Source organism: Lepisosteus platostomus, chromosome 19 (assembly GCF_059453375.1).
Source record: "Lepisosteus platostomus isolate fLepPlt1 chromosome 19, fLepPlt1.hap1, whole genome shotgun sequence".
In the NCBI taxonomy this organism is placed as follows: domain Eukaryota; kingdom Metazoa; phylum Chordata; class Actinopteri; order Semionotiformes; family Lepisosteidae; genus Lepisosteus; species Lepisosteus platostomus.
Genome location: NC_142629.1, coordinates 2,388,063 through 2,409,150, shown reverse-complemented (window position 1 = coordinate 2,409,150; position 21,088 = coordinate 2,388,063). Strand labels below are relative to the sequence as shown.

The following is a 21,088-nucleotide window of genomic DNA, read 5'->3' as shown; positions in this document are numbered from 1 at the left end:
AGTTTGCCGAGCAGTTGACGGCACACGGAGGTTAGAAGTCGGCTTTGGTAGCCCAGGCGACAGAGAGGAGAAAAGAATAGAGGCTCTGGGGAGGAAAGGAGAGAGAAGATGTGAGGAAACATTTTATAAGAAAGAGAGGCGGCCGGCAGGCAAGTGGGTCGGACATAAGCGCGTCCCCTCGGGGAGGGAGCCGGCGGGCGAGAGGTTAACGGGACCGAGGGACGGGAAAGTGTTATCTGGACGGGTTTTTGTAAGTAGAAACGCAGCGTTGGTGCCTGTGCGAGCCCGGAGCGGACCCGCCGGCCCGGGAGGCTCGGCTCGGCTCGGTCCCGAGAGCCTCGCCTGGGTCCGGCGGTTACAGTGAGTCTCTGCGCCCGCTTTTGCTGTCGGCGGACCGGGAAGAATAAGAATAATAATAACAACAACAGCAGCAGCAACGACACAGCCGCCCCCCCCACGCCAAGTTCGCCATTTAAACCCCCGTGTGTTTGTATACTGTTTCTATACTTCCCACCCCCTCCGGACTGGGTTGTCTGTGACACCGGCTTTTTTAAAAAAAAAACACCAAACAAAGAGAGGGAGAGACGAGCGAATTGAACGTCGCGTAGAAAGTTCGTCGTTCCGAGCGGTTTGCGTCGAGAGGGACCTTCCCGTCGGGTTTAAGCACCGAAACCTTCCCGGTGGTGGCGGGAAGCGTGTGAACTTCCACCGCAAACAAAACAAACTGATCAACTAGCCCCCCCCCAGGGACAAAAGACGTAGCCCAACTAGACTGGGCGTTAAACCCCCCCCCCCCAGTCCCATAAAGCTCAAAGTTTTCCCCCCGCTGTCTCCGCAGGAAAGAATGAGAGAGGAGATCGGCGGGAGGTCTCGGGTTCCCAGCGCGGCGGCACGATGGAAGCGATGGTGAAGGAGAGCTCCCTGTGCGGGCCTACTGCCTTCCAGTGGCTCGGCCACACGGACGATGAGGCCGCGTCGAGAATCTGGAAACTCTCCGACTGCTTCTCCGCCTTCGACGCGGATAAAAAAAAGGTGAAGGGCAGGTGACCCTCCCCCCGGGGGCCGTGGAGAAGGGGGGTGTGGGGTGGAAATTAAATGCAGTTCCCCCTTGCACACACGCAGATGGTCATCTGTCTGAGCTGAACTCCTTCAGTCTTGTGCCGGGGGGTGTGTGCTGTTTCATGCTTTGTTAGATCACTGTGATCGTACACCTGAAGACCTGAAGACCTCCCACACCTGGACTTCGAAAGGAGATTGCGATGCGTAGCTGCTTTTGAGTTTCCTCTATACCTTTTTTTTTTTTACGGGAGCCTGCAGCTTGTAAAGGCTGATGGGATGAAAATGCTGTGCAGTGGGGGGGGACTTGTTTCCAGGTTAATACGTTTTGCCCAAAATCAGTCTTGGTTTGAAGAAATGTTCTTCAGTGTGACTCTGGATACGCAGATTTAGCTGCTGTTTTATTATGTCCGTTCAGGCATGCGTCATATCATAAGATATAAGGTCTCTCTAAGCCATGTCACATCATTGGTACTCTTAAAGGAGAATAATCTGATGATTTTAATACTCGGACAAGGAGAACATGATGCAGACCCTGCCAGTCTGAGGTTTCAGACTGTGTGCTATGTTGACTTCAGGATTACTTGTGTGATGAACTGCGGGGACCACGAAAGACCTTTTTGAACTCTGTTGACCTGCTGAACTCTGATTCCCAATGTCGATGCGGTTCGTTTTGACATGAGTCTGAAAGTAGATGATGCGTTGGGAGTTTCCGAGCAGCACCATCTAGAGCGTTTCCGTTCTCCGGGGACCCTGTGCCGCTGTCCTCTTCCCCATCGCCTCCCTTCTCACTTTTTCCTTTCCGTCTGGCCCTTTCAGGAAGATTTCATGGAAAACCGCAAGCCCGCGCTGGAGCTGAAGGATGTCCCCCCCCCTCCGCAATGCGCCGGATCGAAACCCTTTCCTTCTGCTCCCCTGCCCCGCGCCCCCCCATGCTTCCAGCCTCTGCCACAGGAGCCTCTTCTTCAAAAGCAGCAGCAGCAGCAGCAGACCGGCAGCCCTAAAGTAAGCGTGTGCACTCACTGTGAGGCGGGCACGCCGGTGCGCTACGGCGCCGAAGGGGCGCGGCTCGGCAGGGGCCTGGGCTGCGGGCTTGTGGGTGATGGTGGCGGCGGTGGAGGTGGAGGTGTTTCTTTCCATGTTCCCAAACCCCCGGAGGCCCCGAACGGCACGATCACCTGTCAGGTGGGCCCCGCCCTGCGCCCCCCCCTGCCCTCCGGGGGCGACGCCTGCGCCCGCCTCCACGGCTACGAGCTCCGGCTCCCCCCGGCGGCGGCGGCGGCGGCGGCGGCGGCGGCGGCCGCCTCCTCGCAGCCCCTGGCGGCGCACCAGCACCTGCCCTGTTGCGCGGGACTCCTCGGCCAGCTGCATTCCCTCCCCGCCGCGTCCACGTCCTTCAGCCGGGCCCGGCTCCTGCCCGCCGGCCCCTCGGCCCCGGTGCACCAGGACTGCCTGGCCACCGCGGGGTACTACCCCTGCGGTGTGGACTTCGGCCCGGGAGGCAGAGGGGACCAGCGTTTCGGACCACGGGCACACCTCTCCTCTGCTGCACACCTTTGCACCAATCACTTGCACCTGAATGTCGATCGCACAGTCTGTCTCAAGGGCACTCACTACTGCAGGGAATGTCTGAGAAAGGTTTGTGCTTTTCTATTTCTCGATCAACCTTTAGCTTCGGGGGGGGGGGGGGGCGACAATGCAGTTTTACCCAAAATGATTGCCAGGCGTGATTGATGGAGGGTGGTTTATGTTCCTCCTTGCTTCCAAGAGCTGTTATCTAAGGTTATATTGAAATAAATCCAGCTCTTGTGCTTGACACGCATTTAAGCACTGTGAAAAGCCGGGGGGGGTAAAGAATTGAGCACTGTGCACTAGCAAAAGAATCTTAGAACATGTCCATGCTTAGATAACATTTTGGGAGCCTTGCCAGACTTCATGAAGCTGCAAGCTAAAGATTGCCGAAATCAACTGGCTGGTAATGATTACATAGTTCTCTTGAGTCCTTCTTGGAAAAGAGAGTGTGTTCGCCAAACTTCGGAGACTGCCCCTTCAGGACGTGGGTTTGGGAATGCTCTCCAGGCGATTTGTTTGTTTGTATCGGAGGTAGATGTCAACAAACTCGGCATTTAGACATTTGAAGCCAAACGTTAACGACCGAAAGCCTAGACCGGCCCTCCGACAGACCGCCAGGCGTGAATGGGTGCTGGGTGGTTCCTGTGATCCAGATCGGCGCCGCGAGCCGGGTGGGGGTTCTGTTGATCGAGGTTTAACTGTCCCTTGCAGCCTTCCAGAGCTCTGGCTGTGGAAGCGGGGAAAGCCTGGCCCAATATCCCCCCGCCGCCGGCCCAGTCCGCGCCCGTTCCCATCCCAGTGTGCAACGGCTGCGGAGTCCCTGGAGCCACGGCCGACGGCCTGCTGCTTCTAGGCGCGAGCCTGGGCGCGTCGAGCCAGAAATACGGTAATTTGAGCCTTCCTCCTCGAAGTGGATGTTGCGGTGTGGGTCCGTTTTTTTTCCTCTCTGTGTTTCCGCTGGTTGGAGCTCGGAGCTTTTTGATCACGTGGGGGATACCTGGGAGGCCTCTGGTCACAGACGGGTAAGGACCCGCCTGAGGGGCAACGCCAGGTGCCGTTTGCCCGGAAGAGGCTGATGGGGGGGCCCCCTTCTTCCTCTTCCCCAGGCTCCCCCGAGAGTGGAGGGCAGGAGAACCTGCCCCCCATCGGCGTGTTCTGGGACATCGAGAACTGCTCGGTGCCCAGCGGCCGCTCTGCGATGGCCGTGGTGCAGCGCATCCGCCACCGCTTCTTCCAGGGGCACCGCGAGGCCGAGTTCATGTGTGTGTGCGACATCAGCAAGGAGAACAAGGAGGTGATCCAGGAGCTCAACAACTGCCAGGTAACGCGCGAGGGGGAGGGCGCGGCGTGACTGCAGCTTGGCCAAGGGCGGAGGGTGGAGCGAAGAAGGCCTGGCCCGCGCGCGTGTGACGAGGCCTCTCCCCTTGCTCCCGGGACAGGTGACGGTCGCCCACATCAACGCCACTGCGAAGAACGCCGCCGACGACAAGCTGAGGCAGAGCCTGCGCCGCTTCGCCGACACGCACACTGCCCCCGCCACCGTCGTGCTGGTGTCGAGTGAGTTCGAGCCCTTGCCGTTTGTGTTGTCGGAGGGGCGTTTCGCGATGCACAGTAGGAGTGCTGTATGAAGAGTACTGCTCTGGACACTTTGAGGCCTCCTACCTCCCATCGGTTTTGTTCTTCTAAGCTCGATCGCAGAGTGTGACTGGAGTGTGCTCCGTGCGGAGTTGCTGAACGGAATCTGCTTTCACCCGCAGGTGATGTTAACTTTGCCAGCGAGCTCAGCGATCTCCGACACAGACATGGTTTCCAGGTTATTCTTGTGCACAAGAACCAGGCCTCTGAAGCTCTCCTGCAGCACGCTCACCGCCATGTGGCCTTTGAGGAGTTTGTGTCTGATCTGCCGCCCAGGATGCCAGTTAAAACACAGGTAGGTGCGTTGCTGCTCTTTACCACGGCCTGCTGTGGTACAGCCCATCGGAAAAGGGGTGTGCCTTCCCTTGTTGGTACCACTGCAGCTGGGAGCTGTAGTGGGTTTGGCTGTCCTGAGAAAATCCTGGTGCTTGATCCGAGTAGTTCTGCGTTGTTTAGCAAAGCTGTTCTCGTATGTGTGTGAAAGCATGGTTATTGCTTCCAGCAGCTGCATTTATGCTTGATGTTGAATGTTTCTGAAGCTCTGTTTCAATAGGTAACTTTCGGGCTCCACTCTCGGCACAAGACATGATGAGATTGACTAGTGTAGTGAAATCTTTTCCTTGGCCATTTTCTGCCCATTTTTCTGAAGCTTGGCCCCGGACGATTATTTCCCAAGCTTATTGTATAAATACAGATTTTTTTTTTCTTGCAAGCTTTTTCCCCCAAGCTGTCAAGCTTTGTTGTAAGTTGAAAACTGCAAAAATAATAGAAGCTTTCTTTTTTAAAGCTATGTACAGACTGGTGATTAAGAAGTTTTGACTGGGAAAAACAGCTTGTTTTTGTCGAGCCGGCTGTTGTATTTTAGATTAGTGTGAATTGCATGCTTTCTTGAATTCTTGTGCTATTCATCTGAATGTGAAGTGTGTCCACTCTGCAGCTTGAGCTCTATGCTAGCCCAGCCAGTAATACGGTCTTATTCCTGGTCTGGAATGAAACATGATCGTGTGTGTGTGTGAAATGCCCAATTTTGATTTGTGTTGCTTCTAAAAACCCTCATTTTGGCTGGTGAGGGCATTGAAGAACTGTGCCACACTGACAGCGATGTTATCTGTTGCGGTCAGACCGCTTCACATCCTTGTTACTGTGATGCTTTTCCTGTTTGTATTTCGCCATCCTTACAGTGCGGATGCGGTTGCCTTTTGGATACTTCTTGTTTTCAAAGCTCCACCTTGGCACCGTAAACAGATTGAAAGTCACGTACGAGAATGGCTTTCTTGCAAAAGAAGCAGTCTAATGACGGAGATGCCATCATGACAATGTAGTGCTCCCCTTGTTATGCTCCTACCGGTGAGGAGCACTGCCAAGAAGCTGCGGGAGTGCTTTGAGCTCCGTAGAGCAAGTTTTGTGGTTGGCAGGGGAATTCCACAATTTTGCTGCTTGCTCCTGCAGTAGACACGATCGCATTGTCACGGAGGGGGGGGGGGGGAGCCAGACCTGTCGCGCTGTAACTGAAATGTTTAAACGGAAAGTAGCTGAAACCTGTGGAGGACAAAGAAAAAAGGCAGCGAAATTTTTGTTTGCTTTTGCCAGCCCAGTTTCACCCTGCTGTACGTCCGCAACCTCCCAACCAACCGGGATGGCAAGAGCGTCAGCAACAGGCTGCGGCGCCTGTCGGATAACTGCGGGGGAAAGGTGCTGAGCATCTCCGCGGGCAGCGCCGTGCTGCGCTTCGGCAGCCGGGACGCGGCGGAGCGGGCCCGCAAGCGCATGGAGAACGAGGACGTCTTTGGCAACCGCATCGCCGTGTCTTTCTCCTCCTCCTGGGCCAAGGAGGGGGCGGCGGGGGAGGAGGAGAAGCTTCCTCCGCCCTCCTTGCCCTCCGGCTCTCCTCTGGCCCCGGAGAAGCCCCGTTCCCCTAAGCGCACGGGCCGCACGGTGCGGCTATGCCAGAGCGGCCGAGACCCCGCCCCCGAGCAGACCTGCAGCCCCAGGAAGGGGGTCTCTGCCGCCGGCAGCTCTGCAGCGAAGAGCGCTCAGGTCAAAAGTCTGCAGGTACTGGCCCCTCGGCCGCCATCGTCACCATCCCTCACCGCCAGCGCTCATTCATCCTGCTTGTGCTCCGCCGACCCGCAGCCCAGTGTAGATGGAGAGAGTACTGGCCCTTCGCTGTCGGTTTGGTTCTGTCTTGCGTTATGGGGGACAAGGAAAATCTGCGGATTTAAAATCCGAGGCACCTGATTAGTTACAGTATTTACAGGGTGAAGATGAACCTGCCTTAATCGTTGCAGGCTCCCTCCCGTTTTATTTTTTTAAGCTCGGTCATGAAACTCGGTTAAACCGACCAAAGTTTTAGAATCTGTGAGATTTGTAAACTGTGCAAAATTGGGTGCCTTGACAGAAATTCTCTGCACAACGTGTATTTCCACGTTCCCGTCAAAGTTTTCTCTGCTGATGTTTTGAGTGGTGACCCTCCAAGGAAGCAGGCAGCAGCGATTTGGCATCCACTCCAATTCATGAGCATCGTATAGTAACATGCCTCCTCCCGCCTCTTACTTAGGAGCTGTGCAAGATGGAAACGAAGCCCAAGATGAATTATCAGCTGGAAAAGAAAAGCCGAAATGACACGCCTTCGCCTCAGAGTAACGGAGAGGTGACATACCATTCCTCCACAGCTTGTAAGAGTGTCAGCATGGGGGAGTCCTCCTATAGGAGCAGAAGGTATGGCTTCATACTGCGGTATGAACATGTGTAGTGATGCATTTCTCCGATGGTGTAATTCTGCATGCCAGCACCAGTCATGGGAGTCGCAGAAACCTTTTTCTTTTGGTACTATGCAACAAGTCTCTGTGGCACTATATAAACAGGGTTTTGTGTGTAGAGTAGCTCCCTGACAGGGTATAATTCTCATTTTAGTACTTGGAAATGCATGAACAATGCGGGTTGGAATTTTGTGACATTTTATATTTTACGTTCTGCGTTCTCGAGTGAAATGGTAAAAGCAGCAAAGATAGCTTTTGATAACAGTTTTAACTGGGTGCATGTGGTTATGTCAGTCAGCTTATGCACATATTTGAGACAAACTGCAGTGTTTGGAATGTCTGTAGGGATTTCTCGCAGTGGACTTCCCACAGAAATGGCCCGTTCTCTTACAGTTTATCGCAGGCTTGCGAAGTTATTGTCCATTCTGTTTTCGGGATCCAGAGGAAGGGATGATGTTTGTTGCAGCTAATGAAAACTAAAGATATTGTTGGTTGTGAGGGAGAGGATAGGCTTGTTATATCTTAGCTCCTCGTGGACAGTCTGGCATTTCCTTTTTCACAGGAAAGACAGTTTAACGCCCCGGAGCGTGTCCGACTCTCCCGTGGAGAAGGCGGAGCGAGGGGTTGGAGAGTTCCAGGTCAGCACCCCATCAGCCTTCAGCAAACTGAACCTGCAGAGGACTCTGAGCCCCCTTGTCCTCTCCCAGGGCTCCTGGTCATCCCGGTGAGTTTTGCACAGAGCTTTTCTGTAGTTCTTTCGGTAGGCGTTAGAACCATAGCCGGCAGTACAATACGTGTTCGGTTTGTCCCGCGAGCTCGTCTCCACGTCTTTCTCTCTGCCCTTGACGCCGATCGGTGGGCTGATTTTATTCCGTGGATGTTTTTATTCCCTGCTCGTCTTGTTCTCGGGCTGGACCCAGCTCTCCGGCCGACGCTGTTGAAACGCCACCTCCACACGCTGGCTCGTGCGTGGCTGGGGAAAAGCCAGCCGGCGGCGCCTGGTTCCCCCTCTTTCCTCGGCTGCAGCCGTCCTCTCCCCCGGCTGATCCCTGCTGCGTTTGTTCCCCCGCTCCAGGAGTGGATCCCCAAGCCTGTCGAACCGTTCCTCCCCCCTGGCAGCAACCCTGAACCACAGCCCCTGTCCGGATGTCCCTCAAGACCCCTTTTCCAATGGTGTGGATATTCAGGTGGCCAATGTGGATTACAGGATGTCCCGGAAGGAACTGCAGCAGATCCTGCGCAATACGTTCTCCAAGCATGGCAGGGTAACAGTGGAGTGCTCTCCTGTGTCGTGTGTTGCACTACATCCATTCAGGGATTTTTGCCTTGAATGTTGTCTATGGGCATCTTTAGCATCAATACTGTGATGGTTTTATGGCATGTTTTTTTTTTTTGCTTTGATTTGACAAATGTGTTTAAAAGACGTTGATACCATCCTCTTCCGTGCCTTTAGAAATGGGTAATTTAAAGTCGACTTGTAAATTATGCTGGACGGGGGCTTTCCAAAACCCAGGTTGGAGACCTTTGCTTTAGACTGTTCAGAGGGGTGCCCATTAATGCTGGTTTTGTTTTTAAATGGTTTTTACTGTGATCTTTGCAAGTGTGATTATTGTTGCTCTGTATTGAACATAAATGAACTAAGCTCTTAATAACACCACTGAATACTAAGCACCTTACTACCAATTACTCCCTATTACTACCTATTATAGCCGTCTCCCTCATGGCTTTGATTAAAAATAATAAGGTTAAGGCAGCTATTAACACTGAAATCGAAGAACATCTTTAGTCTTCATCTGTATGTAATGAATAGAAATGTTAATTGAGCCAGAGGAAATGCACGTCGAAATGAATCCTTCGCCTTCGGTATCAATCTCTCCAACTGAAAAGTTTGTTGTTTTTTTTTCTTCACCTTCAACGTGTTTTGCAGGTTAAGAGTGTGGAGCTGAGTCCGCACACGGACTATCAGCTCAGGGCCACAGTGCAGATGAGCACGCTCCAGGAGGCCATCAGCGCGGTCAGTGGCCTGCACCGCTACAAGATCGGGGGCAAGCGCATCCACGTCTCCCTGGTGACCGGCACCAACAACAAGTCCCTCGCCGTGCTCAGGTGCGCCCAGCTGTCGCACGAGGCGCATATTCGCCCAACGTGTGCCCAGAACGGGTTTTAAGCATTTCGTCAGACGGTGCCCTGATGTCCCTTATGTGGACCAAAGACGAAATCCTCAGAGTGTTTAGCTACTGAGGACCAAACCAGCTGGATGGAGCTCCTCCCGTTTTGCACACTGTGTTTACTGTGAAATCGGGTAACGCTTTGCCTTCCGGTGACAAGGTTATTTATTCCTGCAGCTCCGAGATCATCAGCATTCTTCAGGATGCTCCAGCCTGCTGCCTGCCACTGTTCAAGTTCACCGAAATCTACGAGAAGAAGTAGGTTTCTCTTTCTCCTTTTGCGATTAGACACGGTGCAGCGAGGGAACCGCGACACTTAAAGGGGAAACTAGCACGTATTCTCAAACCAAATCCCTTCCCTTTTTCCGGGTTCTGTTCACCTTCCAGGTTTGGTCACAAGCTGGCCGTCTGTGACCTGTACAAGCTGACGGATGTGGTTGCCGTGCGTGACCAGGGCAGCGGTAGGCTGGTGTGCCTGCTCCCCAGCAGCCAGGCCCGCCAGAGCCCCCTGGGCTCCTCGCAGTCTCACGACGGCTCCTCCAGCGGCAGCCCTGTGGTGTTTGAGGAGCTGGAGTATCACGAGCCCATCTGCAGGCGCCACTACACTGACCCCGGCTTCAGGTGCGATATAGGTCCAGCATTAGAATGTCAGTCAGTGGATGCTGCTTGCATCTATCCCAGAGAGCTCATCTTCATCCATCCTAATTCTTAATGTATTAAAGGAAGTGTGCCTGTGCCGATAATCTTTTGTACAATTTAAGTTGTTGCTTTGCACTGTTGTTTTTCTACTTGCGTGCTCTCGATATTGTGCACCGTCTTATTTTTTTTTTTCCCCTTATTCCTGGCAGTGAGGCTGATTTCGACCCCGACACCTATAAGATCCCCTTCGTGGTGCTGTCTATCAAGGCCTTTGCTGCCCAGGTGCACAGCCTGCTGCAGACACACGAGGGCACGGTACCCCTACTCAGGTGAGCCTCCTGCGTGTGGTTTGTTGAGACGCCGTAACATTTCACAAAGCCAAAGCAGCACTTGGACAATCGGCAACGCATAACTTTGCTTTAAAAGGACGTCTTCAATATTCAGTCTCTTAATTTGGTTGTCCTAATGTGGTGCGAAGAAGCATGTTCAAGAGGGCACGTTACTCCCAAAAAAATTTATAGCCGGTGTTTGCCAGTCCATTTTTATTTTATGCGAAGAGACTGACTCGAGTGAATAATGCTCAGTTTCCCAGAATGTTACGCCTCGGAGTTCAGCCCCCTGGAGCTGTCGGAGGAGGGCGAGGCCGAGGGGTGTGTCCCGCTGGAGCATCTCATCACCTGCATCCCGGGCATCAACATCGTCACGTCGCAGAACGGCATCAAGGTCATCAAGTGGATCCACAACAAGCCCCCTCCTCCCAACGCAGGTAACCTTTGCAACTGGGAGCTGGTGCTCCTTCGTAAAATCTGCACAGTTGATGCCACTGTTTTCTTTTTGTAAATATCAAATCGGTTTCTATGATGCATTTTAAGGTGCAGAATTTAATGCAAACGTGTCTTTTGGTAATATTTACTAAAAGACCCAGATTGGCTGGTGTTATGTCGTGTTTATATATCCTTAGCATTGGGCAACGCTAAGTGGGCTGAGCCAAGCACGTCTCCTCTTGTGCCCGTGTCCCATACAGACCCCTGGGTGCAGCGCTGTAAAAGCCCGGTGGGGAACCCCCAGCTGATCCAGTTCAGCCGGGAGGTGATCGACCTGATGAAGAGCCAGCCCTGCTGCCTGATGCCCGTCAGCAAGTTCATCCCGTCCTACCACCACCACTTTGCCAAGCAGTGCCGCGTCTCAGACTATGGCTACTCCAAGCTGCTGGAGCTGCTGGAGGCTGTGCCACACGTGCTGCAGGTCAGACGGGCGGTTTTTTTTTTCTCCCCTCTCCTTCCAAAAATAAACCATCCCTTCGTCCTTAATAGAGTAAAACTTTTAAAGTAGTTTTTTTTCCCCCCTGCAGTATAGATTTTACTGTGGCGATACTTGGACCTGTCTGTCTAGTCCACTTATCCATCTGGTAGCTCCAATTAGAAAATAAAGGAGATTTAAAGGAGTGTCGGGTGTGCTCCTATTTTAAGCGCTGTTGTGGCTTGAGTTCCCGGTTTTGCTGGAGGGGAGCGCCTAACACCCTGTGCTTGGGCTGCAGATCCTGGGGATGGGCTCCAAGCGCCTGCTGACCCTGACGCACCGCGCGCAGGTGAAGCGCTTCACCCAAGACCTCCTCAGGCTGCTCAAGTTCCAGGTCAGCAAGCAGGTGGTGATCCAGGACTTCATGCAGGCCTACCATTGGTGAGTGAGCCCCCCCCCCCGCCTGACCGTCTCCCGGCGCCTCGCGTTGCATCGCGGATGTCCTTCGCGTTTTGTCTCCATGCCACGTGTTAAACCTGCCGGCTTGTTTCGAGAGGTGCTGCGTTGTTCCGGTTTTGTGGGTTTGGGATGGGGGAGTGGGTTTCTAGTGCTGGCTGTTTTGCGTGGTAGAGTGCTCGTTCTGCGCAGCGTTGACCCTGCGCTGCAGACTGACTCTCTGTGTGCACGGCTGCCGGCAGGTGTTTCTCCAGAGACTGGAACGTGACCGAGTACGGGGCGTGCGAGCTGATGGACTTGCTGGCAGAAATCCCCGACACGACCATTTCAGTTACTCAGCAGGACAGCGACCTGGTCATCTCCATCCCCAAGCGAGGTCAGGAGTCGGGCTTTGCTTTTTCTCCTTTTGCTTTTAAAAACTACTCTCCTTTTAATGATTTTTCCAGTTAAAAAAAAATAGATAATTGATGTAGGTTTTCTCGTGAATAGTATTTAAACATAATCCTCTTCCTGAAAATTGAGCTTTTGTTTCAAACATTTTTGAAATTTGTTTTTCAAGTCCGACTTGTAGTCACAGACAGTTTCTATAGTCTGGCCATTAATTACGGTAGGTTTGAAGGGTGTTGCATTTTTTTCCTAAAATCAATGATCAAGTTCCTTTTGTTATCAAGGCATATAACCTTATAGACAGCTCATCACACCATTTAATAAAATCATTTAGAATAGGCCTGTGATTTTCAGGGGGATTTCTCTCCTCACCAGGGCTGTGTCATTAGCAAACCTAATAAGATGTCTGTGTGCTTGCTCTTACAATCATTAGGGTACAAAACGTACAGTATGGAGGATGAGACAGTGCAGGTGTTGTTCAGTAGAAGTGTAACGAGTGAGATTACCATTACCCCACTTTGACCTGTGAAGACCCGTTTAAAAAGTCTAGGACCCATCTGATTCAAGTTACTGTTTAAATTGAAGTTCTGGGAGAGTTTCTGTGCAAGGAACGGCGGTTGTATTGTATTAAAAGCGGAGGGGAGGGAAAGCAACAACTTTTTTCTTTAAGTCTTCAAACGTAACTTCAACAGATTTATTTTTCTCTTTCCCCTGGTTCTGTGGTGTTGTCTGCGTGTGCAGAGCGCACCCCGGAGGAGATCGAGAGGACCAAGCAGTTTGCCAAGGAGGTGGTGGACCTGCTGCGTCACCAGCCACGCTGCCGTATGCCTTTCAACAAGTTCATCCCCTCCTACCACCACCACTTCGGCCGGCAGTGCAAGCTGACCTACTACGGCTTTACCAAGCTGATGGAGCTCTTTGAGGCCATTCCCGACGTCTTAGTGGTGAGTGTCCGACTGCAGTCGGGAGGAGGTCGGCGCTGGCGCAAGCCGCGGGCTGCGTCTCTTTGCAAAGCGCCGCACTGCTTGCTTTAATCTTCCTGAAACCAGACTTTGACATAAATACGACCCTTCTGAGACGGTATGACATCTCGGCGATCTGGGTCTCTCTCTCTGAGTGTGTGGACCTCTCGCCGCAGGTCCTGGAGTGCGGAGAGGAGAAGATCCTGACGCTGACGGAAGTGGAGAGATTGAAGGCTCTGGCCGCCCAGTTCGTCAAGCTCCTGCGGTCCCAGAAGGACAACAGCTTGCCGGTGTCCGACCTGCTGACCGAGTACAGCAAAACCTTTGGCTATGGCCTGAAACTGCAGGACTTTGACGTCGGCTCTGTGCTGACTTTGCTGCAGAAGCTGTGTCATGTGGTTAAGGTACTGTCGCTTTTTTTGTGTGCTTTTGTTCACTTTAAATTGTCAGTTGTGAAAAAGGAATTTTCAACTAGGTAAAATTCTTAATAGAATCATATTTAACATTTCCCCCAGAAGGAGAGGTGCTTAGAATTTAAGGAAGCCCCTTAACCTTGGTGTGGGCAGGACCAGAGATGTGATTGCTGGTTTATACGTGTTTGTTGTACCTTTTCATGGTTAGCACCATATTAAAGTACTTTACAAAGTCATGCTGCAACTAGAGCATATATATATATAGTTCAAATCAACAATCGCATAATCTGTGATTGCTGTGATTGAACAATCACATGTGATCAGTACCGCACAGTTACCAATGCTAGAATATTATACCTTTTGGTTAATGTACAGTTTGGAACTTAAAGCCTTTATAGTTTAAATATTTAAATGTCTATTTGTTAGCTTATTTTCATTTAAAAATCCCTGACCCTGAGGTTTCCCCATGAGGTAAACAACATGGCGACCAGTGAAACAGAAGAGTGTTCGGTTCCTGTTGGAGAAGTCTCGTCTCCAGTTCTGCAGCCTCCTCTGCTCCTCCTCTTCCTCCTCCAGGTGGTGGACACACCGTCCGGCCGCGAGGTGCAGCTGATCAACAGGAAGTCCCTGCGATCCCTCACCACTCAGCTGCTGGTCCTGCTCATGTCTCTGCCGGTTGGGCAGGACTCCCTGTGGACCGAGGAACTGAGCCAGCAGTACGAGGCCGCCCACGGCGTCGCCCTCAACCCCTGCGAGTATGGCTTCGTGTCTCTCGGCGAGCTGCTCAAGAGCCTGCCCTATCTTGTCGAGGTATGTGGACAGGGAGGCTGCAAGCCGCTGTGGCGTTCCCTCATGAGACCTGTTGCGGCAGTGCTTGGGGTCATTCTCAGTCCCCTGTGATGAAGCGCGGTTTCCCTGGCTGATATGGTCGATCGTTTATGCGTCATCTCGTCTTCGGCGCTCTGGATCGTCCAGTATTGACTTGCAGGAGCAACCCCTTTTCTCTGCCGTCTCTGTGTGTGCGCAGTTGTTCGAGAGCGAGGAGGGCGAGGAGCGCGTGAGGCTGACGCGGCTGTACCAGTTTGGCCGCAGCGTCCGGGCTCTTCTGCACACCTACCATTACCAGCAGATATTCCTGACGGAGTTCCCCAGTGCCTTCAGCAAGTACACGGGGAAGGGCCTGCAGCCACGCTCCTATGGGTACAGCACAGTGGAAGAGCTGCTGGGAGCCATCCCACAGGTGAAGACAGCACAGCGGCCCAGCCCATAGCCCTATGCAACCCCACACTGAGTCAAACAATACAGTATTTAGCGAACAAAGCACTTTTCTCGTTTGACCTCTCTGCCATTAAGAGGGACGTGTTTTGTTTTAAGAAGGCTTGTTTCGTGAGCTTATGCCTTCTACAATGGGTTGGGGCGTGGTGTTTGTTCAAGAGCTCTTCTCTCTCCATTGTGATGATTTCTGTCTGGCGTTTTATGATGCAGGTTTACTCATGTAGTAACCGGACGTGAAGAGCGGTGATTTAGTTGAGACGTTCCCGAGGGGTAATGCGGTTTGCTGTTATTGGCCCAGTATCTTCGTCATGGCAAAGGAGCGGCAAATCAATTAAAAACGCAGCGCAACCCCACATGCTGCTTCCCATCCATGCATCCAATCCGTGTTTTGTTTTGTTTTTTTTTTAACTGTAGTGCGATGCCGACACAATCTGGGGTAGCCCTGGTGTAAGCTGTTCGAATATTCCATCAATCCATTCCATTGTAGTGGTAGTTTTGATACAGTCTTCACCTTCAATAGCTACGTAAATCCTGGTAATTCTGCTCAGGAGGTCTCACGCAAAATCTGTGATGTGATTTGGAAGGAGTACATTCTTGCCTGTCCCTGACTTCATTCCTTAGAGCCACAGAATTATTACACATACCATTATTCTTAACAGCCATGAACCAGTTTGTCCTCCTGGTATTTCAGTACTTTTTGCATGTAACGTGCATACCAGTATGTACAGTGTTCTGCAGGTTCTTGAATTAATCTTGAGCTCCATTGCTGAGCTTTTCAGTACAATGTTTCTACAGTAAGATGGCTCCCTTTGCGTCTACATGGTTCTGTGTAATATTAGTAATGAATACGAAGTCTGTTCCCCATTGAGGATTTTGTGTGCATTTTCATAATGTGCCAGTGAAGTTTTTTTTTTTCATCTGCCAACAGGTGGTCTGGATTAAAGGTCATGGACACAAGAAGATTATTGTTCTCAAGAATGACATGAAAGGTAAAACTGGGGGGCATCTGTGTGCACTCGGGGCTTGGAGCCAGCTCCTTCTGCATTTGTAGATTTAGATTTTGCAGCACTTTTCAAACACTAGAACATTTTTCTGGGGAACTGTGGGTGTGTCTGGAGGTGAACGCGGTGTGCTGTGTTTGCAGTGCGGACGAGCCCAGTCCCCCTTCCTGCCGAGAGCTCCCAGCCTGACAGCGAAGAGCAGCCTCAGTGCCACAGCAGACGAGACTCCACCCATTCGGGCCCTGTCAGCCCAGGTAAGCGTGCTGTCGTCGGGGGCTCTCATGTCGCTGCCTCACCACCGTCCGAGATTACAGGAGAGAACTCGCCTCTACCTAGGAGCCCGCAAATAGTTTCTTAACACGATGCAAGGTGAAATATGCTCAGTCCTTACCTTTTCTCTTCTTTTTTGTGAATTCTCCATATTTGTTTGAAGTGCAGGGTTGTTTTATCAGGCAATTTGGTTATTTTGGATAATCATATTTCAGGATATTTCCTGAGAATCAGCCAAACTTCTTTTTTTTTTAAGGAGGGGACAGGGCTGTTCTTGATTGTTCAGTTCCCTGCAAGGTCCTTGATGGTTTTAACAGACTCGGTTAAATATGCAGTCAAGAGCTCATTGGAGAAATAACCTGCAGCGCTGTGGAGTGGGCAACCCAGGGTCCATTTGATGACGTTTCTTGAATGCGTCAGAGTGCAGGTTGGGTTTAATACAGGTGGTGCCTAATACAGGAGTAACTTTCTATGGCTGTGATGTTTTAAACAATGAATATTCGCCTTATAGGTTTTCCGGACTGCCTTGCATTATGCAAGAAATCCTCATGTGCGACTGTGTATGTGAATGTAGATGTTAAGTGGAGATGTTGATCTTTGTGTCTATACTTCTATGCCGACAGCCCTGTTTTCTGCCTCCAGGCACTGTCAGTACAGAGGCAGAACTTCTGTGTCTAAGCTCAGGGTCACCTGTGGACCTCCTGTGTGGCCCTGTTCCCTCCTGCCTGCCTTCCCCACAGCTGCACCCAGACCCTGTCCCCTTGGGGCACACTGACCTCATCCAGTTTGAGGAGCAGCCACCTCAACACACAGGTAGGCTCTTGCAGGAGGTGGATGCATGCCCTTGAGTGGGTCAGCTCGGTCAAAAGGCAGTTTCCTTCTGTGTGCTATAACCTGTCCGCATACATCTGGGAAAACTAGGGCAAGACGAAAGAAGCTGGTAAATGTTTTTTTCGGCAGAGCAGTGCAGCATTAGATAAGATAAGATCACTTTATTGGCCATATACAATTTCTCACATTGCGAATTTATCTTTTCGCATACCCCACCTTGCCCTCCATGAGACACACAGACAGGGAGAGAGAAGCTTGGGGTCAGAGCGCAGGGTCAGCCATTTATACAGCGCCCCTGGAGCAGCTGGGGTGAAGGGCCTTGCTCAGGGGCCCAACAGAGTAGGATTCCTCTGCCGGCCGGCCGCGGGATACGAACCGGCAACCTTCCAGCCACAGGCGCAGGTCCTGAGCCACAGAGCCACCCCTCCGCCCCAGAGGTTTTGCTTTTGCCTTCTATTCTTGTTCTTGAACTGAAGCACTGTTGAGAATCTGGTCCTTTCGAGAAGGAATCCAGAACCTGCCCCGGTGTTCTGAGTGTCGAAGCGGTCCGTGCTTTGGTAGGCCTTGTGCTGAGTTGGTCTTCTGTCTTGTTTCTCTGCACCTTCTCGGCGTTCAAGAACGGAGGACAGACAAGAACGTGAAGACCGCCCCCGACACGGCTACCCACGAGCCCTCTGACCCCGTGGTGTTGTGCAGCTTCTCTCCTCCTCCTCCTCCAGCAGGCGTCGCCCAGGTGCCCGGCGCGGAGGGGACAAACCTCGTGCACAGACCCCAACAGCCCTCCTGTCACAAAGCACCCCTGACCGACAGCCCCGGCAGGAGGGCGTCTCGCAACAAAGTGAAGCTGGCAGCTAACTTTTCCTTCTCGCCCGTCACGCGGCTCTAACGCTTTGCCTGTTCTCGCACCGTCACGCCAGCGTGGAAACGCTGCAGTCGCTGGAGTCGGCTCTTCGGTTGCCTTTCGAGTCCTTTCACTGCTTTTTTTTCCCCCTGCCTTAGCTGGTGTTTTAGAATTGTGTTTTGCCAACCATGTGCTGTAATTGATGCAGTTTTGTTTTTCCTTCCTTTCAGTTTCATTTTTTTTTTTAAAAGTCCAGTCTTTCTTAAAATGTTTCTGCCCCCTTTTTTTCTCTCAGTCTTGGTCTGTGGCAGTATGGGTTTTGTTTAGCGGTCGCCCTGCCTTTGTGTAGGATTCGTGGCTTTTTGTAGGAATTTCACACTGGACCTTACAGGCAAATGGAAAACTAACCATTGTTTGATTTGTAGGTTTGTTTTAAATCATGGTTAAAAGCAAAAAGAAACGTTGGGATCATGGGTAACAATATCAATAATCAAACGTGTTGAAAACGCGTCATCCAGTCGGTTGTAACTGCATACCAGGGTTTCAAAACATTGCAAAATGAAGCCACCTTCTGCAGAATCCAGTATAATTCTTAGCTTTACGATAAAACTTTTCTGAAGTTGTTTCAAATGTTCTCACATCTGCAGCGTGAGCCGGATGCCTCTCAGCTTGGTATTTTATTCGTGCGGAGAGCTCTGTACTTTTTTTTCCATCTTGTATTGACAAACTGGAGTGCTAGAAGCCACTAGGCACAGTTATGTAACCTTTTGAAATGTGTTGTAAGCAATGTCTCATCCATACTGAGGCATGTCATTGTTATAAAGATGATTTCAGTCTTGAGGGGGAATTAGTATAATAAGCCTTTTCAATTAACTTTTTTCTTCTTATGAGTGCTTACTCTAGATTTCTGTATAGAGTTAGTATGGACTTTTTTTTTCCAGAGAAGGGATTTGTTTTCCAAACCACTCAAACTGCAAAATATTCCTTTATATTTTGACCTTAGGCCAAAGGTTAAGAAGGGACCCCAGATTACGGGAGGCAGTGGAAGATTTGGAGCTGGTTGAGGTCTGCTTAACGAATACGACAAGTTTGGTTTCGGTTGGCACTGTCAGATTGAAATGAGCTCGTATCTCGAAGCAACAGCTGCGGTTATGTACAGCCAGGTCTGCTCCAACATGTGGGATAGTGCTTGGGCAATTGTGTCCTGCATGGATTCTTGGCAAGCGTGATTATTGCCTCGATGAGGCTAGCTGTGTGTTTTAGGTCAGAGTTTTAGTAATGACTTTAAGGGCCCTCGCCCAGTCTAGGCCACGCTGCCTCAGCCAGAATGGAAAATGAAAATGGTCTGAGCGTGGAACTGTTTGTCTCCGTTTAGTTTTTAAGAGTATGGTTGTGTGATTGCGGTTTACAGTGAGGTAGGTGGTGTGAAATATGCACGTAATGCATAAATCAGTTTTGAGGGAAACAAAAACTTAGGTTTGGAGAGGAAAGAAAAGAACAAAAAAAAAAAAGGATAAACCGCACTTGAATTAGTTTTGGGAGCCATTTCCACCCTCTGACGCCGATAAGGGATTTGGTACATCTCCTTCATGGCACCCGTGGAAGTGTCAAGGTTGTTTTCTTTAACCTTGTTGATTTGTCTCTTCACTTTTTTTTAAATGAGGGTGGGGGGGGGAGGGGAAAAACAGTTTTCTGGGGTTTGTGCACAAGTTGTGCGTCCTGTTGGTTTGGCGGAAAAGCATGAAGCTTTCTCTTTTTATTTGTAGTCATCAAATGGTAAGTGTTTTTTATTGCAGCGGTTTTTGAGTTGAGCGCAGCCGTGCTGGGGTGGAGAGTGTTGCTCTGCGGGGGACACTGGAGCGGGCCCCATCTGTGCCTGCTCAAGGGCGTGGTCAGTGACAGAAGCCCTTGGGGGGGCTGTCTGGACAGAGCCTGGCTTTTACAATGGCTTGTATTTGCCATGGCCCGTAGAAGAAGAATTGAACCTAGGCGCTTCTGGTTTTGTTTGTGGGTGTAGTGTGGGGGGGGAGAAACGGGGTGGGTGTGGGCAGGGTTTGTGTTGTGAAACCAAGTTTGTCCTACATGTTGGAGTGCCTGCTGTTGTGTAACGTGTAGCTTTTACAGAATAATGGGGGTGGTGGGGGGGTGAAAAAACTGAAGAGGTAAAAGACGTACACGTTTAGGAGTCCGAAACCAGCTACCTGTCTTTTTCGTGCGCTCGCTCTCTCTGCTTGCAGATCAGGGCGGATCTGAAGTGGACAAGACCTCATGCCATCCGTCCGCCTCTCGGTTCATGTGAGGGTAGCAGCATTTGTTTTTCCTAGTTGAAAATGTAGTAGCTAAGTTACTTCGGTATCTCTGTACCTCTTCTCCTACTGATTTTTTTTATTTACCCCCTTGTTGGTTTGCCTTCGTGAGCTTCTTTCCTTCACGTTGGAAGCTAGATTTGAGCCTTTTCTGAAGGGAGACCTCTTTCACTTTTTTTTTTAAAGCACCACCTGCTGTGGGTTCCGAGTGAAGGGGCTGGAGATTATTTTGCGAGAGCTGGTTTTCTTGGCAGTGGAGCGTTCTTCTGTTAGGCTCGTCTTGATCGTTGGGCTCCAGAACGACCTGAGGATGTTAAGTGGATTCTTAGCAGTTCCTTTAGCGTCTGTCATTTATTACATAGCACACACAAAAACGACTTAAAGACTGGAAAAAGTAAAGAGCTTTTCGGAAAACTGTGAAAGTTTTAATGACAACTTTTAATTAGTTTTATTATCAGAAATCTCTTTTCTTTTAAGCAAAGGCCAGCAAAATGCACAGAATAAATTTTAATGCTGTGCTCATATGTAAAGCTATTATTCTCAACTTATTGATAGCTAAAATCTGTTAACTTGGTCCCTTTAAAAGAAAATAGCCATCATAGTAGGTATGATACGATTTCTCCCAGAAGCCTTGTATTGCAGTTACAACTTAAATTCAGAGTAAAAACAAACTGCTTTTTTTTTTTAATCGGTAAATCGCTTCAATACCCATATATGCACATTTGCATAATTTTGGTTTCTTCGGATTTTTAAAAAATTCTGCGTGGTGGTTTAATTAGATTTAAAAAGAAGGTACTACTTGAATGATATTGGTAAAAATATAATGATGCTCAATTGGAGGGCCTGCTGTCCAGTGTGCAGGTGCGTTTTTCTGGTGGTGGTTTCCAGAGTGTTTAGCTTTGTCCGTGGCGGGGTGTGGGATTTGGGGAAGTAGGCCCGGCTGGTCCTGCTCGTCTCCCAGCTGCTGGAATGCCGCATGCGTGCAGGCGTCCCGTTCTTTTCTCTTGGTTTGGTATGGCTCTCCTCAGCAGAGCTCCTGTTATCATCTGGCCCCCTTCCAGACTGCGTTCTCGTGGACGGTTTTGTGTCCAGCGAGCTGTACGCCCCTGTTTTTTGTTGCTGCTTTCGTAATTTTGTGTGCTCCTTGTTTTTTTTTTTCCCGTTTGTTTGTTGCCTTCTCCCTTTTCAGTTTCTTCCATTGCGTAGGTGAGAAGTGACAGTTTCATTTTGTGAAGGGACCAAATGATTTATGTTAATAAATCTCACAACAAGCATAAC

General features: G+C 50.6%; 1 protein-coding gene across 4 annotated transcripts; it reads left to right on the top strand.

Annotated features, from left to right (window-relative positions):
- The first annotated feature begins 1 nt into the window (after position 1).
- On the top strand, positions 2-21,087 carry marf1 (meiosis regulator and mRNA stability factor 1). Of its 4 annotated transcripts, none has more exons than XM_088613291.1 (27): positions 2-149; positions 839-1,032; positions 1,876-2,694; positions 3,340-3,514; positions 3,735-3,949; positions 4,068-4,185; positions 4,386-4,558; positions 5,854-6,315; positions 6,821-6,981; positions 7,585-7,746; positions 8,098-8,287; positions 8,950-9,128; positions 9,368-9,448; positions 9,578-9,811; positions 10,039-10,158; positions 10,414-10,595; positions 10,854-11,074; positions 11,367-11,509; positions 11,767-11,900; positions 12,653-12,855; positions 13,050-13,277; positions 13,863-14,096; positions 14,314-14,526; positions 15,490-15,550; positions 15,706-15,816; positions 16,475-16,645; positions 17,281-21,087. In XM_088613291.1, the coding sequence occupies exons 2-27, from the start codon at positions 895-897 to the stop codon at positions 17,547-17,549; spliced, it is 5,397 nt and encodes a 1,798-aa protein (XP_088469417.1). In that variant the 5' UTR covers positions 2-149; positions 839-894; the 3' UTR covers positions 17,550-21,087. The 4 variants fall into 4 exon arrangements, with proteins under 4 accessions (XP_088469417.1, XP_088469419.1, XP_088469420.1 ...); XM_088613294.1 differs by having other exon boundaries at positions 3-149; positions 1,876-2,061; XM_088613292.1 differs by having other exon boundaries at positions 80-250.
- Position 21,088: the final 1 nt, after the last annotated feature.

Bases quoted from the DNA above. Each gene is read 5' to 3' on its own strand.
- marf1 (XM_088613291.1), top strand. From the start codon at position 895: ATGGAAGCGATGGTGAAGGAGAGCTCCCTGTGCGGGCCTACTGCCTTC. The intron at 3,515-3,734 runs GTAATTTGAGCC...CCTCTTCCCCAG, and splicing joins CGCGTCGAGCCAGAAATACG to GCTCCCCCGAGAGTGGAGGG. The intron at 15,551-15,705 runs GTAAAACTGGGG...CTGTGTTTGCAG, and splicing joins TCTCAAGAATGACATGAAAG to TGCGGACGAGCCCAGTCCCC.